This window comes from Patagioenas fasciata, chromosome 1 (genome assembly GCF_037038585.1).
Source record: "Patagioenas fasciata isolate bPatFas1 chromosome 1, bPatFas1.hap1, whole genome shotgun sequence".
Classification (NCBI taxonomy): domain Eukaryota; kingdom Metazoa; phylum Chordata; class Aves; order Columbiformes; family Columbidae; genus Patagioenas; species Patagioenas fasciata.
Genome location: NC_092520.1, coordinates 208,227,864 through 208,240,791, shown reverse-complemented (window position 1 = coordinate 208,240,791; position 12,928 = coordinate 208,227,864). Strand labels below are relative to the sequence as shown.

The 12,928-nt window shown below is 44.5% G+C and overlaps 1 protein-coding gene across 1 annotated transcript in view; it reads right to left on the bottom strand.

Moving 5' to 3' along the window:
• Nucleotides 1-447: 447 nt before the first annotated feature.
• The window catches only part of CCDC3 (coiled-coil domain containing 3), a 42,958-nt gene continuing 30,477 nt past the window's right edge, over nucleotides 448-12,928 (bottom strand). Inside the window, exon 3 of the mRNA XM_065829300.2 lies at nucleotides 448-3,155. Within this exon, the coding sequence (XP_065685372.1) occupies nucleotides 2,880-3,155 (276 nt within the window). The 3' untranslated portion in view covers nucleotides 448-2,879. The remainder of the gene's footprint in view (nucleotides 3,156-12,928) is intronic.

Below are 12,928 nucleotides of genomic sequence, written 5' to 3'. Positions count from 1 at the left end.
ATGCCTTTCACATCCATTTGGAAAATGTCACGAAATTTCACCCTCTTTGTGGGTTTCCAGATTAGATGGTCCCTGAAACAGCTACAGAGTAGGTGTAAAAACTAGTGTGTGCGTCAGGCCCTATGTGATGTATACCAATCTGAATGGACATAGCCCAAATTCTTCTCCATGCTCGTGTTTCCTGCCCGTACAGAATCCCTGGTTGCTCTCTGGATACTGTCACCAGCAGGGACAGGCAATCAATGGTGGCACTTTAATAGTATTTTCACTTGGGCTCAGCATCCCTTATTACTTGTGGAGAGAATTAACTTGTGATCTGAGCTGACTGCAGGTCCTTATCTCTGGAAATGATCCAAAACCAAGAAGGAGTGAATGGAAAAAAAATCACAAGGAAACAACCTTTTTTCTTTTTAAGTTTCGTACTCAGAGGGGACATTTTGGGTCGCATTTGGATTTTGCATTTGGGGGTTTTGTTTCTGTTTTATTTAAAAAGTAATCAAATTCTCACAAAACCGACAAAGACAACAAAATGGTTTACTTGTCTTTTTTTTTTTTTAAGCTAGAGAAAGGGAGAAATAGGAAGAAAAATCCAATCTTTTTGTCATGAGACAAAAAAATCAGCCAAAAGAGAAAGTTTTTCAACACTGTGTTTGGAAAATTGGTAAGAATAGCAAAGGTGTAGCTGTATTAACTATACTTTCTCAACTTTTTACAAACTTCTACAAAACATGAATGGATAACAGAGAGAATATTTTTATTAACGAAAGAATTAAAACACAAGCTTTTAATACCTATACCAGGAAAAACAGTTCATTTATTTAATCAGCAGTTTAGAAATGAGAAATTAAAAACAAAAAAAAACAGTTACTTTCCTACGGATTTAAGTTTTGGAGACAAAATCTCCTGATGGCTTCTGGGGAAGCCTTCGGTCTGTAGTAATTCTCAGGAAACAGCATTGCTGACTATAGCACAAAACAACTCAAATTGTGCTGATTCCATAGGCAAAGCCTTTGAAACCGGTGGAGCTTGTGGAGGAGTCAGAACCTTAAGAAATGCCAATGTTATTTCAAGGGGAAAAAAAACACAAAAAGGAGTTCTATTTCCAAAATGAGCAAAACTGGAAAGTAGTTAAACTCAGCAGCATCCTAGAAGCCAGCACAAGGCTTAACTTCTGAGTTGAGCTTGGACTGAAGCTCATGGTTGAAAGCTGATATGGGCTTTTCCTAGTGCGGGGTTAAAACACAGTGAAACAGGGCTGTAACCTGGATATATTCTAATTTTGAGAGCTGAGACACAGCGTGGAGGCCATGCAGGGACCTGATAAAGTGTGGCGAGTTAGTTAGGAGAAGAGCAGTAGTTTGCAGATTTATTTCTGAGTCCCTCCTTTCTATGTTAAAGACCATCTGGATCAGTCCACCTTGTACAAATTGGGTTTAGCCCTGGCATATCATCAGTGTTGCCCGGGGCTGGGCAAGGACCAGCTGCCCCTGTTAAAAAGCATGAAGCAGATCTGCATTTGGGTCTTACGCTTGGAGAAAGAAAAACCATTTTGAGAAGGGAAGAAAACCATGAAAATTCTTCTTCTGCCTTTCTCTCCTTATGGTGCCCCCTTATGAAGGAAGGTTTGTTAAGCACCAAGACCCAAGGTTCTGGTACATTAACACAGCTGAAAATGTTATCAGCCACGGATACTGATGCCTTAACCTGTCCTGCTTGAGTAGAAATCAGTTTGTAAGTATCTAATAAAGGACATGATGGACTTCTTTTTAACAAGATAACTAAGAAATAGGATTTACTTCATATTTTAAGAAATTAGACTATATCAAATGTGTAATAAAAATATTTTCTATAGGATTTTAAAATATATACATATATAAACTACCTTAATTTTTAATGCCCTGTTGATATTGATGTGGTCTCTACAGTATCTAAGTGTAACTAAATGAGGCTGCCCAGCAACCTCCATTATACCTCAAACAGTGATTACAAAACTTGAAGCCTTGTCCACACTGTACATTAAACCAGCTTGAAAACAGGATTCGAAATTGTGTGCTGAGCCTAAGCCAGCACCCACTAACAGTCAGGCTAAGTCCACTCCTGACTGCAGGAGCTGGATTATGTCCTAGACACAGTCCCAAAATGACGTGGTTTCCAACGCCATTGGATAGGTAATGATAAAGGCACTTTAGGGAGTCACTGAGACCCTTGAGGCACTTCCTGGTAAAATAAAAACATATTAGATATTTTATTTCAAATATTCAGCAATATTTAGAAACAGCTTTAAGACAATTTGGGCACATCTGTACTCCATTTTGAACAGGGTCCCAAACTGGCTGTATCCCAGACGTAGCCTTTGCTCAGACACTGGATGTAGACTTTAGTCAAGCTTAAAGGATGTTGAGAGCTTGGAGGTGATGATGGAATCATGCTTGCATCCTTCCTACAGCATCCATCTCCATATATCCCCCTGGCCTTGCCTGCCCAGCCCATGTGGAGGAGGTAAGTGGGCACCAGATGTTTCCAAGAAGATCTCCTGTGTCAAGTGTCTGCAATGGCCCATGGGGCTGAACTGGCATTTTTATCAAAGACATCCTAAAATTGGTGATGGAGATGGAGGGGGATGAGGGCAGAGAAGCACAGGTTACAGTCTGGTCCTGTGTCCACCGATGACAGCGAGGACAAGGCTTTGGGCTGTGCCTCCAACACCCAACCAAACACAACTTGCATTCCCATTAAATCTAGCACTGTGTCTAAAGCAAGCTCAGATTCATTTTCCATGCAAGGTTTGAAGCACAGTGTAGACAAGGTGTGAGGGCCAAATCCTGCTCCAATGCAGGTAAAATTTGCCATTACCTTTGGCCTGAGCGCTTACACTTGCATTATACTTTAAGGTAGGTAGCATGGGAGTTCTCCTGCTTCAAAGAGTTAATATAGGGGAGTTGGCCGCCTACAGAGGAAAGTTTCTCGCTGAGCTTTCTGTTCATCTGCTCCATGTGCCTGGTGTTTTTCCTGGCTTGCCGGAGAGACCTCTTGACTTTCTTCACCCGATCTCGCAGCTGCTTGTTGCGCTTCTCCAGCGTTGCCACTTTCTGCTGAAGCTTCTTCACTCTGTCCTCCTCTTCAAAAAGTGCTTTCTGGACTGAGGAACACATGAGCTGAGGGGACAACAGAAATGAAATAGCTCCAGGTGAGCTTTACACAAAAATTTGTTAAAACAAGGGTTACTTCAGATGTTCTTTGAAACACCTTACAGCTCTTCCAAAATAAAATGCTGGTTTGAAGTTCTTTTTTTATACCATTTTGAGTAAAATCCTCTTTTCCACTTTTGTTTTGACATGAGACCCAACACTGTAGATCTTAATGATACTAGTAATTCACAATTTTTTTAATGAACTGTTTTAACAGACCTGCCCAGCCCACTGAGGCTACATTGAATTTATGGAGGAAGGCTGTCCTATTTCTGGTATGAAACTGGAGTTCAGACCAAGCGGTATTACTTTTGGAAAACTCTAGATTTGATGCCACATAGTAGCCCTTTAGGAACCCCAGATTTTGACGAGAGTCTGCCTTCTGGTCTTTATGTCAACATATGAAATAAGGACAGCACCTGCAAAACACAGAACCGGTTGGTTTTGCCTTTTCAATAACTGACTTGTCTTAAATATCGCATTATATGGGCTTCTTTCAGATGAAACCCTAAAGAGTAAAATCTCAGCAGTCTCTAGGAGCATTCAAGATCCCATAACTTGAACCAAACTGATTTGAGCAGGGGGTCACTGGCTAGAAACTGCCCCTCCCCTTATATCCACCACCAACTTAATGCAATATTGCCCCCAGTAAGGACATCAAGCTCTTGATGTTCACTTGTGCTTGCGGCTCTTAGATAGGAAAAAAAAGCTTCAAAGGTGCTGCACCCAAGGCACTACTGGAAGAGCAGCTCACAGGGCATTTTCAAATCCACTGGGTTGGGTGATGGTCCAAATGCAAGACATCTTTTGGACAATTGTTTTTCTTATACTACCTCATCCTAGGATGACCCAGAGGTCTATCTCATCTCAGCTATAAGTGATTGCCATGTTTACAGTCTCCTATTCCTGTTTGCAGGTGCAGCAATAGGAATGGGATGAGAAACACCAGCTACCAGGAGTACCAAGTATTTTCAATGCAAAGGAGTTGTATTCCTGACTCACAGTGTCACTTGAGATGTGATTCAGCTCCCTTCTCTTAAGTATCTAAAAGTGAGACTCAGGTCTGGGCTCCTCTCTTTCTTTTTTCTGTGTAATGTCTGCAGGGAGAGGCACCGTTCATAGGGTGATCTCCACCTCCTAGGGCAGTGGGAGGAATCAACGTCTCAACACAAATCACTCATTTCACTGACCTACAAAGGCGTAAAACTACATGTTTTCTACCTGAATAACATTTTCCAATCAGAAAAAGAGGTGCCTGGGGCTCAAAGGCAGCCCCACCATAAAGTTACTCATCTAGAGGAACCAGCATCAAAAGCTCTTTCTGCCCAGAATGATGTGCCTCCTTCCTTTTCCTCCTACAAAAAGCATCCTGAGATATTTTATTGTGCAAGTGGGACTTTCAGCTGATTGCTGTGCTGGTGCACGGTGAGTAAAGGCAGTGTCTTCTGTTGGATTTATCTCCTTTATACATCTAGATACTTTTTCATGTGTGTCAAGCACTCCTGGGGCCTGGATGGGCTTTCTCTGGCAGAACATTTGGAACAGACAGGGAATCTAAATAAACAAGTAAATCCTCACTGTGATGATGAAGGATTACATGTTTCTTTCCGTTTTTCTTTGTAGTATTTTCAACAACTGAAAGTAAGGGAAGGAGCCTGTTTTGATGAATAACATTTAATTTGCCTTGGAAATCCCCAGCAGCCAAAAACCAAGTCCAGTCAACACAAACACAGCAACTGCTTCCAGGACCCATAAACTCTTGTTCCTTGTGCAAAAGCACTGAAGGGCTCTGCTAAAAGGCAAGTGCCTGCTACAACTGTCCTCTCACTAGGGCTCTTTTATAAATGCATACTGGGGAGACTGGGAGCTAACAGACAGAGGGCCAGAAATTGCACTGAGGAGGAGGGAATTTGGTTTTGACCACAGCTCATTCCAAGTGCTATTTGGAAACAGCTAGCACATCTTGGCTTTTGTGTTTGCCAAAGCCTTGAAAAACTTCAAGGAGAACATTTCTTGAATTTAAGTCCCTGCAAAGGAGAGCACTGAGTTAGGAAAAAAAAACACATTTGTTGGGAAGACAGGAGGTGGAAACTCTATTTCGTAAGGGATTTCTTGCATTTTCCATTGATGCAGTGATAGGGATGGCATATGACAGAGTCCAATGCAGATAAACAAACAATGCAGCTGAAGTGTGAGGTTGTGTGAACCCAATCATGTCTCATCCATCTGGGCTGGCTGGTGGGGGAATGGTAATGTCTGATGGCAGACATCACGGATGGCATTAACCTCATCCCAGAGGCAATCCCAAACTTTCTGAGGTTGGTCCAGCTCTACAGAGCCACTCTGAAACTTCTCAAACACCAGCAAAAGGCTAGCCAGCTCATTCATTTATGCTGTTCCTCTTCCAGGTCCTCACTCTCTACTCTGAAAACCATGGTTTAGTGCTTAAATCATCTGGAGATACCCAGAGAGATCACTGGAACAACACAATGATAATAAACTGACTGAGGTACTGTCAGACATGCACAGCTTTGTTTATCAATGGGGTAGGTGATAGGAAGAGCCCAGCTTGATAACTGGATGCCTGCCTGCAATTGCAAGACTACCAGCTGAAAAATAAACTCTTTGCTCCTTCTTCGTGGGATAAAATAACAAGGTGGAGTCCTCACATTCTCATGGGCTGGTTACAAGCAGCATTTTCACTGGGCTCTGCAGTGAGGTTGATGTTTAAATGTGAGTGCTGTGCTACCCCTGTTACTGCTGGGGCTGTGGTTCACATGGGTGCAACCAAGTTATTTTTAAACTTGTGCTGAGAACTGTGTTAAATGCTCCAACTCAGAGCTCAGCACAGCCCGCATAACTAACCCAGCTGATGAATATATAGGTTAAGCAGCCCTCGGTCCATGTTGCTACTTGAATATTTATTTACAGCCAGGTGAGATATCTCTGCATTGTGCAGACCTTCCTATGGAGAATATCTACAGACAAGAATTTCAGACCTCATTTTGTCTGGACTCATGCACCCATAAAGGTGCACAGCTTGTGCTGATGGCCATCAAGATCAGACCTTAGCCCAAAGGCATTGCTAAAAGCTACAGAGAACTGTTTTTTGTTTCTGTGAGTGGCCCATACCCCCACTCCCCATCACAGCTTGCCATGTCAGGTACACTATACAAGGTAGGGTTTTTTTTTTAATGCAATGTATAAGGGGCAATTAAATCTCCATCCAGCACAGTAATTCTTTGAGGAGCCAGTTCCACTTGGTGCCACTGAAGGAAAGGACAGGAAAGGATAGATAGCTGACAGCTATTCCCACAATGTATGAACAGCACACAGTTAAGCACCAGCTCTGAAATGCGGCACTGAGCATGGTGTACATAGCCATACACCTGGGAGATGGAGAGAAGGACCAGGACATGGCTCCTTAGAAAAACTTATGGGTTATTTTTCTGCATTTCCCTCAAAAGTTACATTCTCTAGTGACCCACAGTTGAGAGGAGTTGTTGTTCTGGAGATCTCTGTCTGCATGTCTGCTTGTTCCACAGTTCTGTCAGCAAGGCATTCTCAGCAGTGCTTAGACTTGAGTCCAGGGTAGTACCAGGATATGTAACAAGAAAAGTAGCACACCAAGAGCCATATGGCTCCTTAGGACTTATCCCAGACAGCCTACAGCTATGAAGCTACAAATTACGTATATTTCAGTATTTGTCTGAGACATTCTGTGACAAGTATACCCAGTTTTAAGTTTCACTGCATCTATATGGTTTACAAAATCTGTCCATCTGCCAAAAAAATCAGTGCTGTAACAAATCAAACTGATTTTCAGAGCGTCACATTAAAGGCATATAAGCCCTTTACCCAATACCCTGAACTGACATATATATATATACATTTGCTTGATCGGCAGACACACACATCTGCCTTCTATAAGCTTCATTTGAATGGGACAGTGGCTAGGAAACGCCCCATGGATAAAGGTGCATGATGGTGGTGTTCATCCACCACAAATTGTCCATAAATGTCTCAAGTTAGCGTTACAGAGCTTAAGTCGCTCAAAGCCCAGCGGTGGCAGCCAAGTCTTGCCCTTCATGTACCAAAGGAAGAGAAGTTGAGCTCTAGCTAGATCCTCGTGCATGCTCCCAATGAGCAGCACTGCTAAAAAGCACAGAGGCCCACTGCATAAAAGTCTTTCATTTCAGGTCTCCTAAAAATACCTTTCACATCAGACAGAATTTTTTGACATTTAGATAGAAGGTGTCATCAGGCAAAATGACTGTAGGAATGTCGTTAAATGTGTGGTAGTAAGACTCGATCTCTGCATGGTTTTAGAAGAACTGGGCATGGGTTACTCTGGTTTCTTGCCCTCAAATCTTTCTCCTGACCCACTCTGCTAACTGGAGCCAGGATGCTGCCTCAGCATCCCAGACCCAGCTTCGCCACAGGACGACCTATCGGGAGTGTGTGGTGGAAGAAATGAGGGTGGAAACACAGCCCAAGTGCTGCAAGTTGGGCAGCTCAGCTCCTCCACGCCACATCCCAGTGAGCTCACCACATCCCCACAGCACTCTCCCCCTGCTAGAAATCCAACTCATAGAATATAATAAAAACTATCTGAATTTGCTTCACATTGACTTGCTGCTCTGTGCTTCACCACTTTCAAGTTATATAAAATGTCTTAAACCAAAACCTTATGCAGCACGAAGTATTTACCTCCAGCTCTGTTTGTCTCAGCACAGCAAAAATTCATGAAGTCAAGGGGTTCAGGAGCCAAACATAGCTCTTTACTTTTTTTTAACCTCTCCAGGATTTATTTCTCCAACTGCTTCTGTGCTCTTAGCAAGAGGAAGAGCTCTGTGCCTTGGGGAAGCTGATAAGGACACAATACAGCTCACGCAGACAGTCTTCACCTCTCCTGGCCGGGGAGGTCCCCTTTGAGCCCTGCCTTGCCGTAGCCACATTCCAGACTCTGAGCATCACTTTCTCCTTTTGTTCAGCCCTTTTTGGTCAGGCTGCGTGGGAGCGAGCGTGTTGGATGGAAAGACGGACAGTGCGGTAAAGGATAGCAGGAGGGGCCTGGCAGTGGAGAGTATTGGGTTTGGGATGGAGTCACTTAACCTCCAGTTACTTGGACCTCTCAGCCAAGACTAACACTCCTGCTGAAGTGTGGAAAAGCCCTTGTCAGCACTGTTAAACCATCGTGGTGGGGCCATGACAGTGCTGGGTTAGTCCACCTCTGCTTGCAGAGAACCACCAAACCTTGCAGAGATACTGAATTGGGGTCCTGAGGGAAGATCCAACATCACTGCCACTAAAAGAGATGAGCTGGGATTTCACCCTAGCATTTCATATGAATCACCAAGATACATAAGACCTGGATGGAGAAAGAAATTCTTGTGGCTGTTCTTATCTTACTTATCTTACCGAATGCTGGGTCAGGATTTTTCGTGTGAGGTGTAAAGCTTGTGGCTCAGTCTCAAGTTCATTAGAAATTAAATTAGAGATGGGGACTCCACTGGGGTGTGAAGCGCTGTCTGCAGGGAACCTCTGCCAGACTACACCCACCCCAAGGTGTCTCGGCACTGTGAACGGTGCTTTTCTTCCCCATTTCAACCTGATCTGGGTGAAGATGTCTCTGCTCATTGCAGGGAGGTTGGACTAGATGAGCTTTGAAAGTCCCTTCCAACCCAAACTGTTCTATGATTCTATGATACACTGCTCACTAAAAGCAGATTTTTCACTTTAAACTCCTATGACACAGCCAGTCAAGGCAATTCATCTCACCTTTCCCAATCATCCTCGGAGAGGAATGGATACACCCAAGGGGAGTCTTCTTACCTACCTTAGACACCTACCTCAGGTGGACCACTTTCAGGGACCCATCTCCATTTCCTAGATAACTGGCTCAGATTGAGGTGGATCCCACTGCAACTCCCATGAAGTGACAGCTCTCATTACTGAATACTCAGGGCAGGCTGCTAGGGCAGCATACAGATAATTTTCTTGGAGTTTGAAGAAGCTTGCCCTGGAAATGGATCCAAATCCATGTCCATGGGCCATCAGAAGTCTTTCAAACCAGCCTTGTTAGTTCCAATAGGCATCAAACTGCTGCTTGGTGGAACACCACCCAAAGAACCGTTGGATGGCCTGTAAGGGCAGCTCTTGGACAGCATCTTGGCAGGTCTCTTGGGTGATACTTTGCCATGAAGTCCCCCTGAGCAGCTGAAAAGGTCCATGTGCCTGGAAAATGTGAGCGGTGTTTACAAGCTGTGACGTAGGACCTGAGTGCCAGCAGCTCCACCAACAAACCGACTCAGCACAGAGGATGGTTTATCCTCGGGGAAGAGTGTTTCTTCACAAGGAAAAACACTTGCAACCTATTTTTTTCCGCTGAACTTTTAAAAATAATGATCTTAAGATGAACAACATATTTTTTTTTATTTAAAGATACTTCCCTATGATTAAGTACTTTGAAAAAACAGACCTTCCTCTTTGGCAAGGTGTCTGAATTGCTGGTGGCTCTCATCTGCAGTGGGTGTTGCAGGCACCTATTTCAAAACCCTGCCCTTTGCCTTCAAACTCACAGCCCTTACACCCCTGCTCACACACTGGGGGTGGTTTTAGAGGACACAGGGGAATTAGGAGCCATTTGAGGGTTCGTGAAAAAACTCTACACCTTGGAGGTACCTGGAGAGAGGTCCCTGTCCCCAAAACCATGCCTAGAGCATGTGCTGGAGGCATTGCTTTCCCCAGGCACTTTGACACTGAAACCTGAGATGCTGCTAAGGGGAGGATGCAAAGATACCAGGTGACAGGCACACCCAGTCCCCTCTGCCAAGGTTGGGGATGGAGGTGGGAATGTGTCTCCACGGTATTTGCATTGGTCACTGCCAGTACACAGGAAGGGATCAACACCTTGTTCCCTATACTTGCACAGGGTAAAAAGGCAATGGTTTAATGAGAATAGAAACCACACTAATCAAGAAAGACAGGAAAGAGGAAAAAAAAGGTGTAGGGTATGAGCCAGGCTGCCTAACACAGGCACCTCACTTCTGCCAAGTGAGCAGATAAGTCAGTCCTAACAGTAAATCCCTGAATTCTCTGCCCAGGCAGTGGGAGACAGAAGGTCTCCAGGAAGAGAAAAATAAATCAAGAGGGCAAGACCTCACCCTGGGGCATCTCCAAGTCCCTTTCCCCTCCTCTCTGACCACGCAGGCAGGGAGTGAAGCACACCAAGAGCCAGCCGGCTGCTTTTCCCCGTCGCTCCGAGGCGGAGGAGTTCTGGTTTGCTCTTGTTTCCTTTGAAAACGTTCCTCTGAGCGGTTTGCCCAAGATGCCACAGGAATGCGGTGGTGGATCTGGGAGGGGAGTGGCAGCGAAGTCTCACGTCTAAGTGCTTTAGCAGGAGCAGCCGTCCTGTCCTCCTCCTTGCCCGGTTGCAGCGTCGGGCTCACTGCTCAGTCCCAGATCTTGTGCTTTCTGCATTTCCAGGAGATCCCCAGCCTTCAGCACTGCTCCTGGCTGGAGGCTGGGCTAAGCACACCCGCCAAGATACGTCAGGGCTGTGGGCAAGCGAAGGGTTTAGCCCCAAGGGACAGGCTGTGCCACCTCAACAGCCTCTTTGCTGAGACCCACGTCACCCCCTTCTGTCTCCCTCTGGCAAAAATACTCATAGAATCATAGAATCACAGAATGTCAGGGATTGGAAGGGACCTCAAAAGCTCATCCAGTCCAATCCCCCTGCCGGAGCAGGAACACCCAGATGAGGTTCCACAGGAAGGTGTCCAGGCGGGTTTGAATGTCTGCAGAGAAGGAGACTCCACAACCTCCCTGGGCAGCCTGGTCCAGGCTCTGGCACCTCACTGAGAAGAAGTTTCTTCTCAAATTTAAGTGGAACCTCCTGTGTTTCAGTTTGTATCCATTACCCCTTGTCCTACCATTGGTTGTCACCGAGAAGAGCCTGGCTCCATCCTCGTGACACTCACCCTTTACGTATTTATAAACATTAATGAGGTCACCCCTCAATCTCTTCCAAGCTAAAGAGCCCCAGCCCTCTCAGCCGCTCCTCACACGGGAGATGCTCCGCTCCCTTCATCCTGGGTGGGCAGTGAAATAAAGAACAGGGGCAGCACAGGTCTCCAGAGCAAAAACAGAGACAGGAGCCAGGACATAACTCCTGGCTTTCCACCCTTGTTACGGGGGACGTACAGAGCTCGTAGACTTTGCAACACAGCTACTTGCAAGATAGAAATTGCAAACACAACCCAAGGCAATGCAGAATCTGCTCTGTCTCCATGCCATGCATGGGTGGTAGATGTTCCTGATCAACTCTGTCCTGTTCCTGGGGAATACATGGTGCAGGTATAGAAGCTGCTTACTTATAGGTAAGTGACACTGAATGTTAAAGGGCATTAGCGAGCTCAACTGTGCGGAGCTTAAAGGAAAATGTTTTGAGTAAGGAAAAATAAAATCTTTTCTCTGTTGCTAGAGTCAATTTTAAGTGCTGAGAACAAACGTGGTTTTAATTCTACCTTACAAGACATGCTGCTTCATAGGTTTCCACGTTTTTCTCTGCCTGAGTGCTGAAAATGACTGAGTTACTGCTTTCCCTATTTTTTTTTCATTTCTGTCTCAGAGCTAGGGTTGCAGTTTCAGCTGGGCTTCAAAAGTTTCTGTAAGTGGCTTTTTTTTCCTATAACTTATACAGAAACTTTCCATTTCCACAGCTACCAAGCTTTCCAAAACTTGCTATCCAATTTAATTTTCAGCTCAGCTTTTTCCCACCTAGTATTACTACTATCACAATAAAATTAATTAGATCTGATATGCCTAAAACTACTTTGCCAATATACCTTACCTCAAGTGTATTGTTCTCTGACCAAAAGTTGCTGTGTGACCGCGTCTCCATCTGAACTTGTTTTACTTGGCTTGTATTTCAATAGGATTAGGTCACCATTCCCCACACACAAACACACAGCGAATTAATTAAATACCAAGGAAGGGATAAAAACCAGCAAGACCCAGAAACAGAGTGTATTGTATCCTTCCCTCTCATGATGGGAACAAAGGGAAATAAGAAACTGCTGATCAGAGCAGTACAACATCTTACACTTTGCTCCTATTTATTTACATGTTGGTGTTCATTTTTCAATGATTCAACCTCTCCCTCATGTAGAGGTAGCTCCTAGAAACTTCATTTAATTTAATGATCCTGTTAAATAGGCAGGATACACCCTATATCAGGGCAGCAGTGAGGGAAGCACAATATATTCAAATACACCATCCCCAGAAGCTGAGAACCAGAATCAGCTCGTGAGGAAACATATTTATATTTACCAATATTAATTTGTGTTAGAACAAAATTAGTTTAAACCAGGGTTATACCTGGTTCAGATAAGTATGGTTTACTTCAGTCTAATGTATTAAAACTCATAGGAGTTCCCTGGGGGTTCTAACATGGGCAATTGATGCTCCGATGTGGCAGGGGTTGTACAGATGTCTGCAAGCTGAGGTTTAGTTTAAACACACCTGTTATGGGTACGAAATAACAGGTAAGAGGTGTAGGCTGTGGGAGGATGAGGGGCACCTGGTAACAGTGGAACAAGGTTGATTAAGAGCTTAATGAATTCAAAGCCTCCTGTGGTTACAGCAACGCCAGACCTCTGTGTGCCCCTTGGCAGGTTCAGAGAACAAGTGCTCAGTGCCTGTGGCCTCTCTGCTGAGAAAAGCAGGGAAGGACTGGG